General features: G+C 47.8%; 1 protein-coding gene across 13 annotated transcripts in view; it reads right to left on the reverse strand.

The window, feature by feature from the left end:
* Nucleotides 1-21,073, reverse strand: part of KRABD4 (KRAB domain containing 4) — a 40,131-nt gene extending 19,058 nt beyond the window's left edge. For 5 of the 13 annotated variants that reach the window (XM_077888535.1, XM_077888533.1, XM_077888532.1 and 2 more), the window contains exons 1-5: nt 20,282-20,408; nt 19,670-19,773; nt 18,032-18,076; nt 13,814-13,940; nt 13,418-13,513 (exon numbers count right to left, since the gene is read on the reverse strand). In XM_077888535.1, the coding sequence (XP_077744661.1) occupies nt 13,418-13,513; nt 13,814-13,940; nt 18,032-18,076; nt 19,670-19,773; nt 20,282-20,369 (460 nt within the window). In that variant the 5' untranslated portion in view covers nt 20,370-20,408. The other 8 variants (XM_077888531.1, XM_077888527.1, XM_077888525.1 and 5 more) reach the window with 8 other exon arrangements.
* Between the last annotated feature and the right edge of the window lie 4,012 nt (nt 21,074-25,085).

Genomic DNA, 25,085 nt, shown 5'->3' on the forward strand with positions numbered 1-25,085 from the left:
AAGGAGCTAGAGAAAAAACAGCAAATAGATCCTACACCCAGCAGAGGAAGACAGTTAAAAAAGACTCGAGCGGTACTCAATGAAATAGTGACCAGAAGGACTGTGGAACAGATCAACAAAACCAGGAGTTGGTTCTTTGAAAGAATTACTAAGATAGATAAACCATTAGCCAGCCTTATTAAAAACAAAAGAGAAAAGACTCAAATTAATAAAATCACCAATACCAAAGAAATACAAACGATTTAAAAACTTATTACGAGCAGCTATATGCCAATAAATTAGGCAATCTAGAAGAAATGGACACATTTCTAGAAAACCACAAACTACCAAGACTGGAACAGGAAGAAATAGAAAACCCGAACAGGCCGATAACAAGGGAGGAAATTGAAGCAGTCATCCAAAACCTCCCAAGACACAAAAGTCCAGGGCCAGATGGCTTCCCAGGGGAATTCTATCAAACGTTTATAGAAGAAACAATACCTATTCTACTAAAGCTGTTCCGAAAGATAGACAGAGATGGAATACTTCCAAATTCATTCTATGAGGCCAGCGTCACCTTAATTCCAAAACCAGACAAAGACCCTACCAAAAAGGAGAATTATAGACCAATATCCCTAATGAATACAGATGCAAAAATTCTCAACAAGATACTAGCCAATAGGACCCAACAGTATATTAAGAAGATTATTCACCATGACCAAGTGGGATTTATCCCCGGGATGCAAGGCTGGTTCAACACTGGTAAAGCAATCAATATGATAGATCATATCAACAAGAGAAAAAACAGGACCATATGATCCTCTCAATAGATGCAGAGAAATCATTTGACAAAATACAGCATCCATTCCTGATCAAAACTCTTCAGAGTGTAGGGATAGAGGGAACATTCCTCAGCATCTTAAAAGCCATCTATGAAAAGCCCACAGCAAATATTATTCTTAATGGGGAAACACTGGGAGCCTTTACCCTAAGATCAGGAATAAGACAGGGATGTCCACTCTCACCACTGCTATTCAACATAGTACTAGAAGTCCTAGCATCAGCAATCAGGCAACAAAAAGAAATAAAAGGCATTCAAATGAGCAAAGAAGAAGTCAAACTCTCCCTCTTTGCAGATGACATGATACTGTACATAGAAAACCCAAAAGACTCCACCCCAAGATTGCTAGAACTCATACAGCAATTCGGCAGTGTGGCAGGATACAAAATCAATGCCCAGAAATCAGTGGCATTTCTATACAGTAACAATCAGACTGAAGAAAGAGAAATCAAGGAGTCAATCCCATTTACAACTGCACCCAAAAGCATAAGATACCTAGGAATAAACCTAACCAAAAAGGTAAAGGACCTATAACCTAAAAACTACAGAACACTTCTGAAAGAAATGGAGGAAGGCACAAAGAGATGGAAAAATAGTCCATGCTCATGGATTGGAAGAATTAATATTGTGAAAATGTCTATGCTACCCAGGGCAATTTACACGTTTAATGCAATCCCTATCAACATACCATGGGGATCCCCGGGTGTGCAGCAGTTTGGTGCCTGCCTTTGGCCCAGGGCGCGATCCTGGAGACCTGGGATCGAATCCCACGTCGGGCTCCCAGTGCATGGAGCCTGCTTCTCCCTCTGCCTGTGTCTCTGCTTCTCTCTCTCTGTGTGACTATCATAAATAAATAAAAATAAAAATACCATGGACTTTCTTCAGAGAGTTGGAACAAATCATCTTAAGATCTGTGTGGAATCAGAAAAGACCCTGAATAGCCAGGGGAATATTAAAAAAGAAAACCAGGGCCGAGGGCATCATAATTCCAGATTTCAGGTTTTACTACTACAAAGCTGTGATCATCAAGACAGTGTGGTACTGGCACAAAAACAGACACATAGATCAATCGAATAGAATAGAACATCCAGAAATGGCCCCTCAACTCTATGGTCAACTAATATTTGACAAAGCAGGAAAGACTATCCACTGGAAAAAGGACAGTCCCTTCAATAAATGGTGCTGGGAAAATTGGACAACCACATGCAGAAGAATGAAACCAGACTATTCTCTTACACCATACACAAAGATAAACTCAAAATAGATGAAAGATCTAAATGTGAGACAAGAATCCATCAAAATCCTAGAGGAGGGATCCCTGGGTGGCGCAGCAGTTTGGCGCCTGCCTTTGGCCCAGGGCGCGATCCTGGAGACCCGGGATCGAATCCCACATCGGGCTCCCGGTGCATGGAGCCTGCTTCTCCCTCTGCCTGTGTCTCTGCCTCTCTCTCTCTCTCTCTGTGACTATCATAAATAAATAAAAATTTTAAAAAAATTTAAAAAAAGTCCTAGAGGAGAACACAGGCAACAACCCTTTTTGAACTTGGCCACAGCAACTTCTTGCAAGATACATCCATGAAGGCAAGGGAAACGAGCAAAAATGAACTATTGAGACTTCATCAAGATAAAAAGCTTCTGCACAGCAAAAGAAACAGCAAGAAACTAAAAGACAACCTACAGAATGGGAGAAGATATTTGCAAATGACCTATCAGATAAAGGAGTAGTATCCAAGATCTGTAAAGAACTTATTAAACTCAACAGCAAAGAAACAATCCAATCATGAAATGGGCAAAAGACATGAACAGAAATTTCATAGAGGAAGACATGGACATGGCCAACAAGCACATGAGAAAATGCTCCGTATCACTGACCATCACATCAGGGAAATACCAATCAAACTCACAATTAGATACCACCTCCCTCACACCAGTGAGAAGGGGGAAAATTAACAAGACAGGAAACCACAAATGTTGGAGAGGATGCAGAGAAAGGGGAACCCTTTTGCACTGTTGGTAGGAATGTGAACTGGTACAGCCACTCTGGACAACTGTGTGGAGGTTCCTCAAAGAGTTAAAAATAGATCTGCCCTACCACCCAGCAATTGCACTGCTGGGTGTTTACCCCAAAGATACAGATGCAGTGAAACACCGGAACACCTGCACCCCAATGTTTATAGCAACAATGTCCACAATCGCCAAACTGTGGAAGGAGCTTCAGTGTCCATCAAAAGATGAATGGATAAAGATGTGGTCTATGTATACAATGGAATATTACTCAGCCATTAGAAACAAAAAATACCCACCATTTCCTTTGATGTGGATGGAACTGGAGGGTATTATGCTGAGTGAAATAAGTCAATAGGAGAAGGATAAACATTATATGTTCTCATTCATTTGGGGAATATAAAAAATAGTGAAAGGGAATAAAGGGGAAAGGAAAGAAAAATGAGTGAAAATATTAGTGAGGGTGACAAAATATGAGAGACACCTAACTCTGGGAAAACGAACAAGGGGTGCTGGAAGGGGAGGTTGGAGAGGGGTTGGGGTGACTGGGTGACAGGCACTGACGGGGGCACTTGGCAGGATGAGCACTGGGTGTTATGCTATATGTTGGCAAACTGAAGTCCAAAAAAAAAAAAAAGTTAAGAAAAAAGGAAATGAACCATGGGTTGAAACTTAAGTCCACAGAAAAACTTTCTTGTAGCAATAACAGCTTTATAGTGGCTTTATTCACAATGATCCAAAACTGGAAGCCCTTTAGCAGCTGAAAGGATGAACGAACTGGTACATCCATACAAGGAATATTGCTTGGCCATACAAGGAAATGAGCTACCAAGCTGCAGAAAGATTGGAGGGATCTTAGATGCTTATGGCAAATGGAAAGAACAGTTAGATAAACTGTGGCAGATCCATTTAGTGGAATACTAGTCAGTGACAAACAAGAAGAAACTACTAATACAAAAACCAGATGACTCTCCCAAGAATTATGCTGAGTGTAAAGAATCAATCCCATAAGAGTACATACTACATGACTCCACTCATATAATATTCTTGAAAAAAAACAAAATTATAGAAATGGAGAACAAATTAGTACTTGCCAGCTTTAAGGAGAGGTAAGGGTAGGTGTAGGAAGATGTGGGTGACCACGAACTAGCTGGGGTAACTGAACCAAACAGGCCCGGACTTGCATCCCTCATTCACTCAAAAGGCTCGGGAGCCTAAAGGGTGAATAGTTGGTAGACACTTGAGAAAGGGCTTGAGCAATGGTTCTCAGGGCTCACTTGTGCGTGATCGCCCACATAACACAATAGATACAACTTATTCTGACCTGGCCATAAATGTAAATAAGGGTCTGTCTGTCCTTGCTGGTCTGTTTACCATACCTAATATTCCTTTGAAGTATGCACATCTGGAGCAACAAGCTTATCTATTTACCAAGGTCTTCTGGCACCTGTGAGTCTGTCTTGCATGCTGAGAAAAGGGAACTTTGGAGGGTTTCACAAACCTGCTAAAAATAAACACCTTCTTGGCTTTGTTTTGCTCATGCTATAAAATGTTGTAAAACCTTGAATAAAGCTGGCACTGCTTGGACATCATCCACTGTGTCCCTCCTATCCCCATCTCTTTACTTTAATTTTCCTCATCCCCTTATCCTCAGGACCCTGATCGTGTTGCTGCAGCGCGTGCAACAGGAAGAAATGAATATGGCTATAAAATTCCTTATGGTGATGGAAATATTCTGTATCTTACTTGCATTCATGTCAATATCCTGGTTGTATTTTGTACTATAGTTTTGTAAGATGTCACCACTGGGGACACTGCGTAAGGGTACAGGAAATGTCTCTGTACTGTTTCCTATCAGTGCATGAGAATCTAGTTATCCCAAAATAGAAGTCTAACTTAAAAAATAATCAGATATTCCAAAGAGAGGAATGAGGAAGCAAGATAACAACAACCAAAAAAGAGAGGACAAAAAGAAAAGAAATAAAATGACAGACTTAAATCCAACAATATACATAATTATGTAACATGTAAGACTAAGAAAAAACACAGTCATATCGATTAATACATAAAAGCATTTGCAACATTCAATACCCAGTCATGATAAAGCTTCCCAGAAAACTAGGATTAGAAGGAAATGTCCTCAACTTCTACCAGGCATTGATGAAAAACCCTACAAGTTAATACCTAATGGTGAAAGAATGAATGCTTTTGGCCCAAGCTCAGGAACGAGGTAAGGATGTTCCTCTCCCTATACCTAGTCAACATTATACTGAAGATCTTAGCTGGTAGAATATGGAAAGAAAAAGAAATAAAAGTATCTAGATTGGAAAAGAAGAAATAAAATGGTTGTTTTTTCACAAAAACAAGATTATTCACATAGAAAATACGAAACTATACACAAAAAACCTACTAGCACTAATATGTGAGCTGAGGAAGACCCCAGGATATAAAGTCAATATAGAAAAATCAATAAAATTTCTATAAACTAGCAATGACCAATGGAAATCTGAAATTAAAAAAAAAAAACACACACAGCACATAAACCCGAATCAAAAGACACAGGGTATCAGATTGGATAAAAAAGCAAGACTCATCAATATGCTGTCTGCAAGAGACTCATTTTAGACCCAAAGACACCTCTAGATTGAAAGTGAGGTGGTAGCAAGCCATTTATGATGCTAATGAACATCAAAAGAAAGCTGGCATAGCAATCCTTACATCAGACAAATTAAATGTTAAACCAAATACTGTAATGAGATGAGCAAGGACACTATCATAATTAAGGAAGATCTAACAATTATAAATATTTATACCCCTAACAAGGGAGCAACCAATTATATAAACCAATTAACAACAAAATTAAAGAAACCCATTGATAATAATACAATAATAGTAGGAGACTTTAACATCCCACTCTCAGCAATGGACAGATCATCTAAGCAGAAGATCAACAAGGAATCAAGGGCTTTGAATGACACACTGGACCAAACAGACTTCACAGATATGTTCAGAACATTCCATCAGAAAGTAACAGAATGGGGCAGCCCAGGTGGCTCAGCGGTTTAGCGCTGCCTTCAGCCCAGGGCGTGATCCTGGAGAACCCGGGATCGAGTCCCATGTCAGGCTTCCCGTATGGAGCCTGTTTCTCTCTCTGCCTGTGTCTCTGCCTATCTCTCTCTCTCTGTGTGTCTCTCATGAATAAATAAAATCTTTAAAAAAAAGAAAGCAACAGAATACACATTCTTCTTGAGTGCACATGGAATATTCTCGAGAAGAGACCACATACTGTGTCACAAATCAGGTCTCAACTGGTACCAAAAGACTGGGATCATTCCCTACATATTTTCAGATCACAATGCTTTGAGACTTAATCACAAGAAGAAATTTGAAAGAACTCAAACACATGGAGGTTAAAGAGCATCCTACTAAAGAATGAATAGGTCAACCAGGAAATTAAAGAATTTAAAAAATTCATAGAAACAAATGAAAATGAAAACACAACTGTTCAAAACCTTTGGGATACAGCAATTAGAGCCCAAAGCAAATATCATTCTCAATGGGGAAAAACCGAGAGCTTTTCCCCTAAGGTCAGGCACATGGCAGGGATGTCCACTCTCACTACCATTGTTCAACATAGTACTTGAAGTCCTAGCCTCAGCAATTAGACAACAAAAAGAAATAAAAGGCATCCAAATCAGCAAAGGAGAAGTAAAACTCTCATGACATGATACTCTATGTGGAAAAACCAAAAGATTCTACCTCAAAATTGCTAGAACCCATACAGGAATTCAGCAAAGTGGCAGGATATAAAATCAATGCAAGAAATCAGCTGCATTTCTGTACACTAACAGTGAGACAGAAGAAAGAGAAATTAAAGAGTCAATCCCATTTACAATTGCACCAAAACCGTAAGATACTTAGCAATAAACCTAACCAAAGAGGCAAAGGATCTATACTCTGAAAACTATAGAACACTCATGAAAGAAATTGAGGAAGACCCAAAGAAATGGGAAAAAATGCTCCATGCTCATGGATTGGAAGAACAAATATTATTAAAATATCTATGTTACCTAGAGCAATCTACACAGTCAATGCAATCCCTATCAAAATACCATCAACTTATTTCACAGAGTTAGAACAAATAATCCTAAAATTTGTATGGAGCCACAAAAGACCCCAAATAGCCAAAGGAATGCTGAAAAAGAAAACTAAAGCTGGTGGCATCACAATGCCAGACATCAAGCTCTATTACAAAGCTGTAATTATCAAGATAGTATGGTATGGCAGAAAAACAGACACAGAGATCAATGGGACAGAATAGAGAACCCAGAAATGGACTCACAACTATATGATCAACTAATTTTGACAAAGCAGGAAAGAATATCCAATAAAAAAAAACAGTCTCTTCAACAAATGGGGTTGGGAAAATCAGCCACATGCAATAGAATTAAACTGAACCATTTTCTCACACCATACAGAAAAATAGACTCAAAATGGATGAAAGACCTACAAGTGAGACAGGAATCCATAAAATCATAGAGAACACAGGCAGCAACCTCTCTGACCTCAACCACATCAAATTCTTGCTAGACATGTCTCCAAAGGGAAGGGAAATAAAGGCAAAAATGAACTATTGGCACATCATCAAGATAAAAAGCTTCTGCACAGCAAAGGAAACAGTCGACAAAACCAAAAGACAACTGACCGAATAGAAGAAGATATTTGCAAATGACACATCAGATAAAGGGCTAGTATAAAGAATTTATTGAACTCAACACCCAAAGAACAAATAATTCAAACAAGAAATGAGCAGAAAACATCCACAGACATTTCTCCAAAAAAGACATGCAAATGGTCAACAAATGAAAAAGTCCTCAGTAACACTTGGCATTTAAACAAAAATAAATAAATAAATAAACACAACCTTTACTGAATATCTTAAAAAACCCTTATCATAAAAAAATGTTACTGAAACAAATGGAATTGAGTATGCAAAAACAGTCATAATAAAAGAATGTTGACCCACATCTCATATCAGATATAAAAGTTAACTTATTATCAATCATAGCTTTAATTATAAGAACAAGGGGGCAGCCTGGGTGGCTCAGCAGTTTAGTGCTGCCTTCAGCCCAGGGTCTGATCCTGGAGACCCAGGATCGAGTCCCACATCGGGCTCCCTGCATGGAGCCTGCTTCTCCCTCTGCCTGTGTCTCTGCCTCTGTGTGTGTGTGTGTGTGTGTGCCTCCCTCATGAATAAATAAATAAAATCTTTTTAAAAAATTATAAGAACCAGAGACGCCTGGGTGGCTCAGCGGTTGGGCGGCTGCCTTCGCCTCAGGTCATGATCCTGGGATTCGGGATGGAGTCCCGCATTGGGCTCCTGCAAAGAGCCTGCTTCTCCCTCTGCCTATGTCTCTGTCTCTCTCTCTCGCTCTCTCTCTGTGTCTCTCATGAATAAATAAATAAATCTTTAAAAACAGAACTGTAAGAACCAAATTATTATCTTCTGGGAGAAAATCCCTTGGGATTGAGCGTCATGTTGTCGGGCTCCTGGCTCAGCAGGGAGTCTGCTTCCCCCTCACCCTCTGCCCCTTCCACCCACTCATGCTCGCTCTCTCAAATAAATAAAATCTTTTAAAAATGCAAATTTAAGTCACAATGAGCTACTCTTACACACCTATACAAAAGGTGTGTTGTTGGTGGGAAAACAAAATGGTACAGCCATGTTGGAGAATAGTCTGGCAATGTCTTATACAGTTAAACATATGCTTACCATATGACCAAGCAACCCCACTTGGTTAGTTACCCAAGAAATATAAAAAAGCCTAAATAGCTGTACAGGATGTTCAACAGTTTCACTAATAATAACCAAAATCATGAACAATTCAACTGGCATTTAAGTGGTTCACGGATAAACGATATACCTTGGCTATAAAAGTTAACAACACAGTGCCTGCGTGATTCAGTTGGTTAGGGGTCTGCCTTTGACTCAGGTCATGATCCCAGGGTCCTGAGATTGAACCCTACCTCAGCCCCCTGCCTCTGCCTCTCCCCTTCCTACTATTCATCCTCGTGCATGCTCACACACTCTCTCTCAAATAAATAAAACCTTTTTAAAACTCCACAAGCTACCAAAAAATGCCACAACATGGATGAAATTAAAAAGCATTAAGTGAAAGAAGTGAGGGGAATAAGGCTACATACTAAAAGATTAATTTATATGACATTTTGGAAAGAATCAAACAACAAGAAGAAAAAAAAACAAATCTGGAGATGGAAAGAAGTTTAAGAATAAAAGGAAACAAAAAATAATAATAATAAATAAAACAAATAAAAAAGAATGAAAGGAAAAAAGAAGTTTATCTGCAGGACAGAAAATATCCAGTATCTTGATGGTGGTGGTGGTAACGTGACTATCTATTGGCCAAATCAATAGAACCGTACACGCAAGAAAGGTAAACTTCAGAGTATAGAAGTTATACCTCAACAAAGTTCACTTAGAAAAACAAGAGTCACATCACCATAAATATAAAACGAAAATATGTGAGTAATACACATGGGGATTATGTTAAAACTTTATCACATACAACCAAATACCATATGATGCTACTTATGAATTTCCTTTAATTAAAATACCTATTAAGCATTAAGGACAAACAATATTAACAAGTAGTGACCTCTAGTTAATGACAGGCCTGTGGAAGTATTTCGGGGTGAAGTGTACTGATCTCCGAAACTTACTATGAAACTCATCACAAAAAGAAAAGGGACTGGGCAGCCCCGGTGGCGCAGCGGCTTAGCACCGCCTAAGCCCGGGGTGTGGTCCTGGAGACCCCGGGTGGGGTCCCGCGTCGGGCTCTTTGCATGGAGCCAGCTTCTCCCTCTGCCTGTGTCTCTGCCTCTCTCTCTGTGTCTCTATGAATAAATAGATAAAATCTTAAAAAAAAGGGACTGATGGAAGGACAGAGGAATTAGTAGTACACAGACAAACAGAAGAAAAAGCAAATACAGCAAAATGTACATTGTAGCATCTAGGGGGAATTCTATGGGTGTTCAAACTATAATTCTTTCACTTGTTTGGCATGAAAATTTTTATAATAAAATGTTGGGGGGGAAACTAAATAAAGAACAGCAGAGTAAACCCAAAGTAAGTAGAAAAAAGGAAATAAAGGTAAAAGAGAAGTGAACAAAACAGAAAACAAAACACAGGGAAAATGCAGAAAGGCAAAGACCTTTCTCTGAAGAGCTCAACAACCTTCTGATGAACTTCAGACTTCACACTACTACATGGGACAATTCATTTTTAAAAAAATATTTTATTTATTTTTTCATGAGAGACAGAGAGAGAGAGAGAGAGAGAGAGGGGCAGAGACACAGGCAGAGGGAGAAGCAGGCTCCATGCAGGGAGCCCGATGTGGGACTCGATCCCGGGACTCCAGGATCACGCCCCTGGGCCGAAGGCAGGCGCTAAACCACTGAGCTACCCAGGGCTCCCCCATGACTGGAAAATTCAGGTTATAGTGAGGCCACTCTTGAGACTAACCATTCCTAGAAGATTTATCTCAGAAAAACCAGAGAATTTTTTTTAGGATTTATTTATTTGAGAGAGAGACAGAGAACGAGCAGGGAGAGTGGGAGGGGGAGAGGAAGACGAACAGGTGCCCAGCTGAGTGCACAGCCTGACATAGGGCTCAATTCCAAGACCCTAAAATCATGACCTGAGCCAAAATCAAGAGCCCAACCAACTGAGGCACCCAGAGGCGCCATTAGAACAACTAGAGAATTTATGGGACCTGCCAGAAACTTCCTCCAGGGCCCAGGGGAATAAGCAGTCCCGAAGTAGCCTGAAGTCTCGAACAATGGGGAAAGGGAAAACAAGGGAGTCCAGTAGTGAGTCCACGTGCTCCTGTCTTCCCACCCCACCTGATCCCATGCCCCTGGGTGAGGCCTGGCCATGTCTCCCTGTGCCTTTGAACCCTTGTCAGGGGATACTGAAACCAGTGGATCTCAACTGGACATGGGCATCAGAACTGTCTGGAGCGTCACTCAAAATACACAGAACCAGTACCACCCGAGGCTTTCTGAAACCATTTCCACATGGTGGTGGGCCTACGCGTGAGTATCGTGAGGGGTCCACAGGTCACTATGTGATACACCTTGGGGTAACAAAGACTGTATTAAGAAATATTTTATTGTCAACAACAAAAACAGTGATAGCATCTACTGAAAGCTCCCAGGGTGCCAGGCACCCTTCTTGGTGCTTTACATTCATCCACTCATGAAATTCTAACAATCCTGTAAGTTCTAGCATGAGCCCCATTCTACAAACAGGGAAAAAAAAAAAAAAAAAAAGAGACTCTGAGTCAAGTGCACAGAGGGACAGCTAGTGAGCAAAGAAGCCAGAAATCAAATCCAGGCTCTGAGCTCCAAAGCCCAAGCTGCTGACCGCTGGCTGCAGATGGACACAGAACCTCATTCCTCTGCTCTTCTCCAAAAGGAAAAAATACTTACCGAATGTTCCCACACCTGGATGGGTAAGAATGAGATGCAGGTACTCTCTAGGGCTCTGTGTTCCAGGCAGAAAATCAGCCAGAGACACATAGCTCCGTTTAAAAGAAGCTACCAGATGGAATGCAGGCACAGAAGCTCAGCTCTATTGGGCTGCCTCTTTTGGCTGAGGTCATGATCTCAAGATCGTGATAGAAAGCCTGAGTCAGGCTCCACACTCAGTGTAGAGTCCACCTGAGATTCTCTCTCCCTCTCCTCCTATGCCTCTGCCCCCTCCCCTTGCTTGCTCTCTCTAAATAAATAATATATAAAATCTTCAAAAAAAAAAAAAAAGCACCTTAGATATACTGGTTACCCTTATAAATGTAACAGGAAAACTACAAATAACAACTTAACAGACATTGCGAAGATCTGAGGAGAAGGCCACGGTGTAACTGAGCTAAATCCTCATTTTCCATATAGAGGGGAGATCACATAGAAATCTCCAGAAATGCAGGTGTGAAGGCATTCCCGGGACCCAGGAGGTGACCCTCAGCAGAATTACAAACAGAAACCGAGAGAAGAGGCAGGCAGCCCTTGGAGGTGTGGCTGGGGATGTGCTGACGCGACCCGTCTCCTGTACTGCCCGCGCTGACAATGAGCATGCTCACGGTTACTTTCAGTATGACACAGATTTTCACATAAGGCAACTGGACTCGAGGCAACTGGACTGTGCCTCTGAGTTTGCGCTTCCTCCTCCCAGGGCACCACTGAACTGAGAATGGGACTCGGACATTTCAATACCTGGAAAGCCCTGGAGGCAGGGAAAAGTATGCCACGGGGAGAGCAAAAAGCCTGAGGAATCTGTGCAAGGCAGCAGTGGGTATGAGGTTGACGGAGCAATGAAGAGGACGCCGTACCCCCACACAGCCCTGGGAGAAGCTACAGGGAGGTGGGTGAGGGCCAGCCCAGGGAGGCCCTGAGGAAGAGGGTGCACAGCCCAGCAGAGGAGGGCTCTGGGGCAGCCGTCCGGGAGACACGAGGGGTCGTGGCCGGGCCAGAGTGCAGTAGAGCCAGGGCTCTGCAGCTAAACTCCAAACCCCCGTGCAGAGCGGATTCACATGTGTAAGCTGAGGTGGCCCCCGAGAGCCTGCTTAGAGCCGGGGCTGCAGGTCACAGAGCACACCCGGTAGTCCCAGGGCTCTAGACAGATGTCTTCGGACAGGCCCACAGAGACGCCACTGTGAGTGCGCAAGGAACGGGGGCAGACCGGCATCTGAAGAGCATGTGGAGCGCTCGAGGGACCCAGACCAACCAAACCCACGACCAAGGCAAAGAGCAGCTGTGCCCAGGATGGCGGCCAAGCTCCGTGAAGCAGGCTGCCTGGGAGTAACGTCCTGTCTAGGTCCCTTGTGTTCTGAGTAGACACAGAGAGGACACAGAAGACAAAAATGGGTGAGTGGGAGGGAGGCATGGGTAAGAGCTGGAATCTGACATCAGGTGGAGAGTCCAGTCACGTCTGGAAGAGACTGAGGACCTGAGAAGAGAGGACACGGTCCCGGGAAGGCAGACGCTGACGAGCACGACACGGGCGCAGAGAAGAGCATGGCGGCCGCCTGGCCTGGCAGAGCCAGAGGGTGCCAGCAACGCTTTAGGGCCACACCAACCCCGACAAGTCAGGCAGGATAACTTCCCTGAGGCTGAAGAAACTCTGAGCATCAGATGTAAGAGGCCCACAGCATGACAAATAAAGGGGAAGCCTCACCCCTACAGCCGTGCCTCTTCTGAGGAAAAAGCCAATGCCCAGGGGAGGAGAAACACCCTGAAACCTTCCAGAAAGGAGGGGGAGCGGGAAAGAGGGAAGGCTCAGGGTACTGGCAGGTAGAGATGGCATCTGACAGCAGCAGTGGCCACACTGTCTGAACCCCAGGAGGGTGGCAGGTGCAGGCGGCTCCTGGATATGACGGCGGCTCGTTTCCTCGAACCCAAGTCGTGTCCCCGAGTCCAGGGGCGCCGAGAAGAGCTCCCAGGCATGGCCCTGACACCCAGCTCTCGCTCACCTCCTAGGTCCCCTGGCCTGGCCTGACTGGCCCAGCGCCCGCTCACCTGGATACTTCCACGTTGGCGTCTCTCCCTCTGTCATGCCGGCCTCCTCTCCTCGTCCCAATCTGAGGACCACATCTGGTTTGGCACCTAGGTATCCTGAGGACGGGAAATGACACAGGAGGTCGTTATCAACGCCAGAGGCGTTCCAGAACCGAGACCTAGCCTTGCCAACTGCAGAGGGTCCAGCCTCGAAGCCTGCCCCATGAGGAGAGCCCTTTGCCCCTCAGCCCAGAACATTCACAGAGGAGTGCAAGCCATACATATCCCGGGGCGGGGTGGGGGGAGGTGTTTGCAATCGGGACTGTGACTTCTCAGCAGGGAGCCTTGGGCTTCACAAGCCCCAGAGTGGGTGACACGAGTGGGCTGTGTTCCGGTCACACTGTGGACCGCCCTCACCCACGGACACCAGGTGGCTGTAGTTCTCCAGCATGACATCCCTGTAGAGGTTCTTCTGAGCCGAGTCCAGTTGCTGCCACTCCTCCAGGGTGAAGTCCACACACACATCCCTGAAGGTCAACAATTCCTGCAACAGCACAGGCCTCATTAGCCCAGAGGGATGGGCTTGGGGAACGGACGGTACGTCCCATCCTAAGTCTTCCACAGGTAGAAGAGACTCAATATGGCTCCCACCCCAGGAGACCCCGACAGATGAGGACAGATTGGCTTTACACAGAGCGGAAAGTCGCCTGCCCAGGGTCACACAGCTCCGATACAGGGATCAGAACACGTGTGCTCTGCCTTCCGCACCCACGTGTTTCAACACGACACTGCACCGCCTTTCTCTACATAACTGTTCTTTGCCAGTCACTACGCAATTTGAGACCATGTAGTGCACGGAGTGTTTCTGTAACCAAAGTTATCGTAAACTTTATAAAGAAACAGAATAGGTGTCAAAAGTATCTTCCTCTGGAAATGCAGTCTTTCGGCTCACTGACTGAACACAGACCAAGCTGGTACGGCCAGAGGATATAAAGGTTGATAAAAACAAGCACACACCTTCTGAACGGAAGGAGCTTCCACCTAGTAGAGGGAGGAACACAACACTTACAAACTCACCTATGAAAGGGAGGGAGGGCGGCGGGGGTGCGGAGGGGGGCTGTCCGAGGGCGGTGCAGATGCAGCACAGGGAACAGAGAATAGAAGGAAGTCGGTTCCGCTTGGGGCTGGCAGAGAAGGCTTCGCGGGGACACAGAGCTATGACAACGGTTCTAAACACAGCGCCTCCGTCAGGACTAGGACGTAACAGAAAGTATATACAGGCCTTGCTCTAGGTCCCTGTTGCAGAGCTCCTGAAACCCTTATAAATCCCCAAGTGAGAAGAATACAAGGAGCACCTCATGTTCTAATGAGGTGACTCTAGTTGAGCTGACGGGCTGGTGACCAGAAAGGCCAAGCTGTGATTGGAAGCTCTGGATTTTAAGCCCCACTCACCTTTCTCCAGATTTGGGAGGGGGGGAGCTGGAGGTGGAGTTAACAATTGATCGTACTTGTGCTCTGAAGCCTCCATAAAGTCTCAATAGCGTGGGATTCGGGGAGCTTCCAGGTGGGTGAACACATCTATATACCGGGAGGATGATGCTTGCCAGTCCATGGGGACAGAAGCTCTCGAGCTCAGGGCCCTCCCAGGCTTGCCCTATATATCTGTTCATCTGGCCATTCATGCGGGTCCTTCATCGTGTCCTTTAATGAACTAGTAAATGTAAGTAACTGTGCCCCCGAGTCCTGCGAGCCACTCTAGCAAGTAATCAAATCCAAGGAGGGGATCACTGGTCCCTCTCATCTATAGCGTGCTGCTTGAAAGCCTGTGCCTGGTGCTGGCATCTGATGGGGCATGTGGGGGGGGTGGTAGTCTGGTGGGACCGAACCCTCGACCTGTGGGATGTGATCTAGGATCTCTCTCCAGAGAGATGGTGTCAATACTGAGTTCGGGGCAGGACGCCCAGCTGCTGTGGCAGAGAGCTGTGTGGGGGTGGGGCAAACCTTCGACACCTCTGGGGAGAAAGTGTTCCGTGTGAGCGTGGAGGAGACACACGGGAGAAAGATAGGCAGGAAAGACACAGTGGGAAGAACCGGGCTGTTTCCAGGACTGCGACGGCTGCGTTGGGTTTTTCCTTCACAGTCCTCAGACTGCTGATTGTGGCTACTCCATCACGAAAGGGAACAGGAAGCAGGAGGGTGGGAGTCTGACCCGGTCAGCAGACTGAGGTAGAGAAGGAAAGGTCTTGTCAGCACCACACAGAAGCTCAGAAGTTTCTGAGTGGCCAGATTCCCACCAGAGAGAGAGAGAGGGAGGAAGAGAGAGAGAGAGAGCGCGCGCGCGCGCAATACTCCAACCCTTTACGCTCTGGATCTCCTCCTGTCCCACCCACACTGGCCGGTCTTTGATCTGGGGGATGTGTGGCACCCGCAGGGCCCCAACAGGCCACACGTGGCAGCAGTTCACTCAGCCCAGCAGACCGACACACGCCAGGCCACACCCTGTGCACAGGGGCAGTGACAGGCATGTGTTGCCAGCAGGAGGAGTTCTCAGAGCAGCCCACCCCTGCTCACCCTTCCCAAGTGACAAGTCAGGTGTTAGGGACCATGACCACACTGGTGAGCACAGGGCAACACCTGGCTCAGTGGCCATCTGCTGTCAAAATTCAAGATGCACATCGCCGCTGACCTAGAATCCTCACGTCTAATAAGCTACCTTGCAGACCAGACATGCTTGCGAGGAACAAACTGAAAACGTACACGGGGAAGTACTGCTGCACCGTTTATGACATCAAAAGACCAGGGTATCCTCGATGTACATCCCTGGCAGAAGGGTTAAGACATACTGGTATTTCCAGCCAGTGGAATATCGCATAGCCATTTTTGGAAATGGGGTACCACGCGCCGGTGATTTAGCCCTCCGGGGAACAGCTGGCAAGGTCTGTAGAAACTCTTCATTCTTAGGAGTCTCTCATGGAAAGGGAGGTGGGCGGGGGGTGGGGGTGACTGAGTGACGGGCACTGAGGGGGGGCACTTGATGGGATGAGCACTGGGTGTTATGCTATATGTTGGCAAATTGAACTCCAATAAAAAAAATAATAAAATAAAATAAAATATTAAAAAAAAGAAACTCTTCATTGTCACCACAAGGGGGAGTGGGTGGGGACACTGACATCAAGACAATCCAGGGCAGTGACACAGTTAGCTATCCTCCAAGGCACACAACCGCCCTCTACACACAGCCTGACCTGACCCACGTGCCAAGCGTGCCCAACTCTGGGGTTGTCCAGACGCACAATGAAATGGAATGGTCGCGGAAAAGTCCGGAATGTGCTTGAGTCTCACGTGAAGGAAGAAATCTGAAGTAAAGGGCATTCTTACAAGAAAGAGATGTGCATGCGTGATCTCTCCAAGAATGAATGAACGAGGAAGGAGAAGGGGCATGGGGGACACACAAGAATTAGTGTGTACCCTTTGTCAAACAAGGCTTTTGTCTGAATTTTTTTTACCGTATGGACAAATCATTCGGCAGTGCTCAATTCAGCTTATTAACGCCCTATTCAGAACATGTTTCTAGAATCTTGGTATCCGTGTTGTCAAGTGCATCGGGAATGTAACTTACTTTCTGTGACATCTTTATCAAACCTAAGGTGAAGTGGCTTCACAGAACCGACTGGACTCATTTTCGACTTTCAACATCCTGGAAAAGCCGGACACAGGAACTATCTGGTCTCTTTTTTTTTTTTTCACATTCTGGGAAAGGAGTAATCAGTGTAGGATTTGGGACAGCCAATTAAAGTGTGAATACCTTAGACCCAAAATCCAACCTCCAGGTGAGGATACATAACCCCCCCTCCGCCCCCCGCACTGTTGAGCACACACATAAAGAGTCATCCAAGAGGCACCATATACAACAGAAAAAGAACGTTCAAAACCTGAATACGCAAACAGAGCAAGAGTTGGATGATACATCCCTAGCACTGCAGAGTAACGGAAATCATCTTTCTGTGCTGAGGAGGAACACCATCCAGAAAATAACCAGGCAGGAAAAGAAGATGGGAGCGGGGCTCGGATGGCACTTGTGCAAAAACACCCACCCGACACGGCCGACGGACCCGTTCTCAGCAAGTGAACCTGACGGAAATGCAGCCACCCCACACCATCCCGAAACTATTACCAGTGGGGAGTCTGAGGAGAAACGTGGCACCGGGGGCAGAAGGAACAGGGGCATTCGGACTATTCTTTAACGCACAGAATGTCAGGCATGGCTTTCCTTTCGCCATTTTGAACATAATGAAAAAGCAAACAGGTGGAAGGTGGAAATGGAGACACGGGAAGAGCACACGAGTCTATGGACCGGAACGAGCTTCCCCGAGAAGTAAAAGAAAACGGAGGAGGCACGTTTCCCAGAGGAAGAAGTCTGACAAGAATGCTCACTCTCTTGCTGTCTTCTCTTGTTTTATTGTGTTTAGTTTCTATGGGGAGGGGAAGGATCAGGGAAACCATAGGTGGATCAGAGCCTGAAGAGAAAGCAGCCACAGCTGAGGGGAGGGACCGATTTGTTAAGGTTACAGTGCAGATCCCCCAAAGCTGCCTCAAGTCCACTGGAAACAAAGGAGGGGGTAAAGAGGAACTCACCTGGGCCGTGGCCATCTCGGTCTGCCCTGGACAAAGGGCGGAGATCTAGGGAGACAGAATGAGGGGCTCAAGATCAGGGTGCTCAGCCAGGAGACCATCCCCACCAGCCTAATAACAATCACCCTTGCGTCCTGGGGAGAATGACGTGCAAACGTGCCTGGGACCTCCAGCCCGGTCCCTTGGGACGTGGATAAGCCCACGACTTGTGTTTACGGGCTTCCAAAACGAATTTTGTTTCATTTCTCCACATATTTAGAAGCAGATTAAGAAAAAGCAAGTGCAACGCAAGCTCATTTGTTCACCGTTACATGCATACTGATGAGCAGCAGCATACGAGAGCATTTATTAAAATGGCTGACATTGGTTTTCTTGGACGGGGGATTTCACTTTTCTGCTTTTCTTTACTTGCGTTTTTGAACGTGAACATCATTACTCATAAGATGCAAATGAGGAATGATTACACTGAGCCTCGGAGGTGACAGACCCCGAGCAGAGTCTGGGGGACAGTGACATCTGGCTGGCTGTGGTTTGCAGGTGGAGAGAAACCAGGGCTGGAGAAGGGGCAGGGAGGGGAGGCAGGGCGCAGGGAGGGAGGGGAGGAGCCCAGCACTGGTCATTCCACGAGGAGCTGGAAACCACCGACCTTGGCACCCTGCACTGCACACGCTGCCCTTTGCTGGCCCGCCTCCACCGCATTCCTGGTTCCTGACTTCCTCCTTTCCCAGGAGGTCCATTCAACGGCCTGTTCTTCCCTGCTCTGCAGTTTCAAAAGGAGTCTCCGCAAGGAGCTTCTGCACAGAGTAGCTGCTGTCACCACAGCACACACACCCCCCCCTCCCGCCAGGCAGGCAGCCTCGGGACAACAGGGTTCGGCTCCGTGCAGCTTCACAACTCACGCCCTCAGGTCCAATGACAGCAGCACCATAACGAGGTAGCAGAACCAGAAGACGGCGTACCTCCAGACTGATTACAGATTTTGCCAAGTAAAAAAGAAACCGATACAAAACTATTGTACGCTTTAGCCAGACTAGAGGGAAAACCCACATTTCTGCTAGAGGTGGGTGGGATGTTCACACTCTAGGGCTGACGCATTCCAGAAACAGCCAATGGAAAAGAGGGGAGCATTATGTGTGTCTAGCGTCAGGAGACCAGAAACTCTTGTGAGGCTGGCAGTGATCCTCGTGACCCTGCCCCTGCCCGTGCAGGACTGTAGAGGGCCACCTGCCTCCTGGCAGCATCCCTCCATCCACCTGTACACATCACCTCTCTCCTCTGATGGGGTTCAACTGCCCACCGTCACATGCTGAGCATGCTCTCTCCCAGGGGGAGCAGGGACAGGGGCCACTCCAGGTCTAGCTTTTCTTGGATCGGCTGTCCTTCAGCCTTCACCCTCTGCCCTACGGTCCGGGTCTGTCCTGTGAGCCTGTACTCCCCACTCTGGGTTCTGGATCTGTCCTGAGAGCCTGCATCCTCTGCCCTGGGCTCTGGGTCTGGGCTGAAGTTCCTCCTCCTAAGCCTTTCAGAAGAGCTCTCTTGCTCCTAAGGATGCAGGACCAAAGGATTCAGAGACGACAAACGCATCTCAGCTAGGACCATCAACTGCAGCACCCCATCTGTGCCTCTGACGCTGGAACTCACCTTCCGAGGCCTCAGACTGGCTCTTCTGTAGACCAGGAAGCTCAGGTGCAGGTGAGCTGGAATCTGCAGTTGGTGAGCAGTGGTCTCAGCGCTGCAACCTGATCCTGGAAGGAAGGACCAAACAGGAGATGCAATTAGCCACCCCTTCACCCTATGGCGTGAAGTTGAGGAAAACTCAAATGTTCTCCTTTATGGAAGGAAGCACAAGGCCTCGTCTGAGTCTGGAGAGTGACGCTTAGTAGGGCCCCAATTATCACCAGACAAGGACCTGACCACACACTTCCTTCATAAAAGCCCCCCCGCAGCCCCCCCCCCTTCTGAAATGAAACTGCCCTGTCCCTTTCATTCACGGTGAAAATGTCAGTGCCCGCAATATGCCTGTTCTGCGTGTTGCAGACAGGTAGACACATCAGGGAACCAAAGAATCAGAGTTCCCCGCCCTTGTGGTGGAGCTCTATTCTACCAGTGAAGGCAGGCAGCAAGCAGCAAACGCGATCACCTTCGGGAGGGTGGGAGGGAACGTTAGTTAGAAAGGCCTAAGGGCTGGCGGGCGGGTTGGGGCGGGGCGGGGCGGGGCGGGGGTGGTGGCTAGAAGGATCCGCAGGGGTTTACTAGCTGTGTGACTTTGGACAGGATTCCGAGCCTTTCTGTTCTTGCTTTCTCGCGACGAAGATAACGGTAACACCTGCTCACAGGCCATCGCGAAGATGACCGTGACCCCCAAGGGCGCCTTGCACTTACTAGGCCCTCAGCAAAGTCACTGACTGTGTCACTCGGCGTCGCCCGCGACGCGCCGCCCACACTCACCCCTCGGCCCCGGGCCCCCGAGCCCTCAGAGGACGCGAACCCATCACCCCGCCCTCCCCTCCGGCCCGTGTCCGCTCCGCCTCCCCGTACTTGGCTACCAGAACCCGCCAGTCCGGGCGGATAACAACAACCGGCGCGACCTCGCACCGCCCTCGGGTCGGCGGAGCACTTCCGCTCCCGTCGCCCCGCAGCCCGAGGTCGGAGCGCCGCGCACGCGCACGATCGGCTTTGGGAAGGAGAGGGGCGCTGCTGCCAGTGCCCAAGATGGCGCGCGTCGCGGGCAGCGATTCTGCCCCGGTTTGTTCGCGCCGCCAACAGCGGTTCGTGCAACCATTTTCGGCGCACATCAGGCCGGCGCGGGGGCCGGGGTGGGGGTGGGGTGGCGTCTCCCGTCGGCGAGGCGCCAGCGGAGGCTGTCAGGGGCCCCGGTCCCACCGCCTTCGAGGCCGAAGCGCCCTCTGTCGCGCCGCTCTGCTGCGCAACCTCCGTCTCCCAAAGCCGCGCTGTCCGCTTCCTTGGGCTCTCAGAATAAGAAACGGTAGTGGCGCCTGCTGCGGTCCTCAGCGGCACATGGGCGCGGCCATCTTGGGGGCGGGGCCGCTCCCTGGGCGCCATATGCTTCCCAGGCCCAGGGGTCAGAGAGCAGGGGTCAGGCCCAGTTGCGGGAAGTGGCCCGGAGGAGGGCTCGGGAGCAAGCTGCAGGGCCACTCCCACGCGCAGACTGAGAAACCCCGATGCCGGATTCTCCTGAAATAAATCCCGTGGCCCCAGTCAGGCATCCCGGGCGTCCGGGGAGACTGTGGTTTTTGCTTTTGGACAACATTGCCTAACGTAAGCAGAGAGTCTTGGTCTCTGCCAGTGGCAGTCGTTGGTAGCTTACACAGTAAGCATACACAGTGGGTAGCATACACAGAAAGCCTGTTAAGTGCCCTTGGGGACAGACTTCTGCTACTTGTCAGGATCTGGGGGAAAGAGGCCAAGTGTGTGCCGCCCTTGTAGGACCAGGCCCTACAAGGGTGCCTGGTCACCCCGCAGAACTCTTCGGGCGGTGCATGGTCGGGTGTCAGCTCAGTTGGCGCCGAGCTCCTCCTGTGCTAGAGCCACAGCAGGTGCCACGCACCGTGGAGAGAAGCATGTGACAAAAACCATCGTGGCATCCATCGTACGTGTATGTGATCTTCCATTTGAACCTACTGCTTTCCCCCCTCTCTTTCCCTTTCCCCTCTGTGAGGGGAAACTTATGTTCCCTGGATGATCGAGATGATTCATAGCCCAGATCTACAGCGCACGGTTCTGGGAAGTGACCGTGCAAGCTTTGTGCTGGCGTCCCGGGAGGGAGAAGAGCCTGTGTTCCCTCAGGCATGCGAGGGGGTATTGCTCTCCGCTGGGAATGAATTCCATAAGTGATGGCCAGGCCGAGAGATACTGCTTCTGCATTTCTAGAGGAGCGGTGACCCGCTAACCTTCTTTTCAGACATGCCTATCAGGAGGCGCGAAAAGTTGAGTTAGTAGGCCAGTGCCCCGGGGACCATGGAGAAAGCCCCAGCTGCAGAAATACCTGGTCTCCGGCCCTGGTCAGACCCTGCCCGTGTCCTCACGATACAGGGACAAGTGCTCACGCGGAAAGGGAAGACCTAATGGTCCGGGTAGGGCCTGGTGAAGGACACGGGTCTGGCACTCCTGCAATGCCAGCATTTCTAGTGTGACTCTGTCACTTTGGAACCTCGAAACATGCCGGGGTGTTCTTCCGGTGCATCCTCTGTCCGGGCTCTTAGGGTATGTCAGTCCATAGGGGAGAAGGCTTGTCTCCACCTCTTTCTGGCCCCTTGGCTCACAGCTGAAGACCACCTGCCTAAAGGGCTTTGTGATCGATGTCAGGTGCATCTGATAGCCCCAAGCCCAGGGCTTAGCCCACAGCAGGCACCTGGTTCGTGGTGACGGTGTACACTCTTTTCTCATACACACCGGGTAAACGTGCCTGTGGCCGCTGCGGTCCCCTCCCACAGTGTGGCCTTCCCCTTTGCCACCTTCGTGCCCGGTTGTGGGCCCGTGCCTGGCTCCAGCCTCACCCAGGATCGCCCCTCGTAGTCAGCTGAACACCTTTTTTTTTTTTTTTTTTTTTTTTTCTGTTGGCGACTAGACTTCTAAAGAAGTGGAGATGACTTGTAAGGAGTAAACCTAGGAGGCCTGGATTGCTCAAGCCCCGTAAATTCAAAGGAAAATCCTGTTTCAGGAGGACTGCCCCTTATCTGGCTATGGGGAGACCACCACTAAGCCCCTGTGTCACATTCTGCCTAGTAAGAGTGTTTTTGTATTCTAAGCACTGCTTTTCCAGTTTGGCCAGATCGTTTATGCAAACAGTGTGACTTATGGTGAACATCTGGTTTTGCATGTGTGAGGCCCTGGGCCCTGCTATATTAGCTTGACCTCTGGAGGGCTGTCGCCCGAGGAGCTAACATCAGTCCCATGGATGCTGCACGGCCACATCACCTCCCTAAAAACCCTGGACCCCCAGGGCTGGGGGAGCTTCCCTGGCTGGTAGCACCTGGCAGGTTTCTGTTCACACATCCTTCCTGGGAGAATTTAAGCATTGACTGTGTGACTCCTTTGGGAGAAAACAACTGACCTCTCATGACTGGTTTCTGCTGGACTCCGCCCCCTGCCCGCCAGGCACCTCTTCCCTTTGCTGATTCTACTCTGCAGGCTTTCACTGTAGTAGGTCATAACCGGGTATAGAACAGCCCAGGGCGGGGCAGCCCGGGTGGCTCAGCGGTTGAGCGCCGCCTTCGGGCCGGGGCCTGATCATGGAGACCTGGAATCGAGTCCCACATCCCTGCATGGAGCCTGCTTCTCCCTCTGTCTGTCTGTCTGTCTCTCTCTCTCTCTCTCTCATGAATGAATATATAAAATCTTAAAAAAGAAACAGCTCAGAAAGACTCTCAGGACTCTGGAAAGGAGAACAGCTTTTCTGAGTCCCGAGTCCTAGAGCGGCATCTCGCCTGAGGGTGGTCTTAGAGACTCTCTTTACACCGTTGCTCCTGATGCTCAGATGTGTACTCACTCTCCAGTTGGTTTCAAGCATCCCACTAGGCGGACCTTCTGAACCCAGTTTGACTGCCCTCAGGGATACACAGGTCGCTGACTGCAGCAGCAGCAGTACCATCCAGAGGGCACGGTTGTGTTCTTCCACCTTTGAAAAGCCAGGTCCTGAGTGCATGCCCTTTGCAGGAGTTGAGTGAGCTTGCTTTCCTGTTATTTTTAATTATACTTTGTGGTTACCCTAGAGATTATGCCAAACACCACTGATTTATTACCTTTCCTTCCTCCAGAATTCAACGATGTAAATAAATAATTTTAGCTCATGTCCTTGTTATCTTTTTTTATTTTATTTATTCATGAGAGACAGAGAGAGAGAGAGAGACACAGGCAGAGGGAGAAGCAGGCTCCATGCAGGGAGCCCGACATGGGACTCGATCTGGGGTCTCCAGGATCACGCCCTGGGCTGAAGGTAGCACTAAACCACTGAGCCACCCAGGCATCCCACCGTGTTCTTTTTACTATTGCCGACCTGGATTTTTAACTCCTCATATATTTTATTTCTTTCGTTGTGATTTTTTTTTTTTAAAGATTGTTTTATTTATTCATAGAGATGCAGAGAGAGAGAGAGGCAGTAACACAGGCAGAGGGAGAAGCAGGCTCCATGCAGATACTTGATCCAGGGTCTCCAGTATCACGCCCTGGGCTGCAGGCGGCGCTAAACCGCTGCGCCACTAGGGCTGCCCTCGATGTGATTTTATAATTGTGTAAGACATTCAGTTGCCATATAGATTTATCCACATTTTGTCTTTACAATACTCTTTATTGCTTTTGCACTTTGATTTTTTTTAAGGATCATTATTTTCTAACATTAAGAAATATCTTCAGTATTTATTTCAGTGTAGGTCTGTTGAAAATTCATTTTATCAGTTTTGTTTTTTCTAAAACCAACTGATCTCATCCTCATTTTGAAAGGGTGTTTTCTCTGGTCACCTGGGTGGCAAAATCAGTCAAGCATCAGACTCTTGGTTTCAGCTCAGGTCATGAGCTCCTGGTCATGAGATTAAGCCCTGCTGACCAAGCCCTACTTCAGTATCCATGCTAGGTGCAGGATCTGCTTGAGTTTCTCTCTCCCTCTACCTCTCCCCTCCTCTACATGTGCTTGCTCTCACTATCTTTCTTAAATAAATAAATACTCTTTTTTGAAAAGATGTTTTCTCTGGGAATAGAATTCCAGGTTAGCTTTGGTTTTATTTCAGAACTTTAAAAAATTTTTTTTATCTTATTTATGATAGTCATACAGAGAGAGAGAGAGAGAGGCAGAGACATAGGCAGAGGGAGAAGCAGGCTCCATGCACCGGGAGCCTGACGCAGGATTCGATCCCGGGTCTCCAGGATCGTGCCCTGGGCCAAAGGCAGGCGCCAAACCACTGCACCACCCAGGGATCCCTATTTCAGAACTTTAAAGATAGCTCTTCACTCTGTGAGTTGAGCATTTGACTCTTGATTTCTGCTTGGACCACGATCTCAGGGTTGTGGGACTGAGGAGCCCTGCGTTAGGCTCTGCACTGAG

This window comes from Canis aureus, chromosome X, assembly GCF_053574225.1.
Source record: "Canis aureus isolate CA01 chromosome X, VMU_Caureus_v.1.0, whole genome shotgun sequence".
Lineage (NCBI taxonomy): Eukaryota > Metazoa > Chordata > Mammalia > Carnivora > Canidae > Canis > Canis aureus.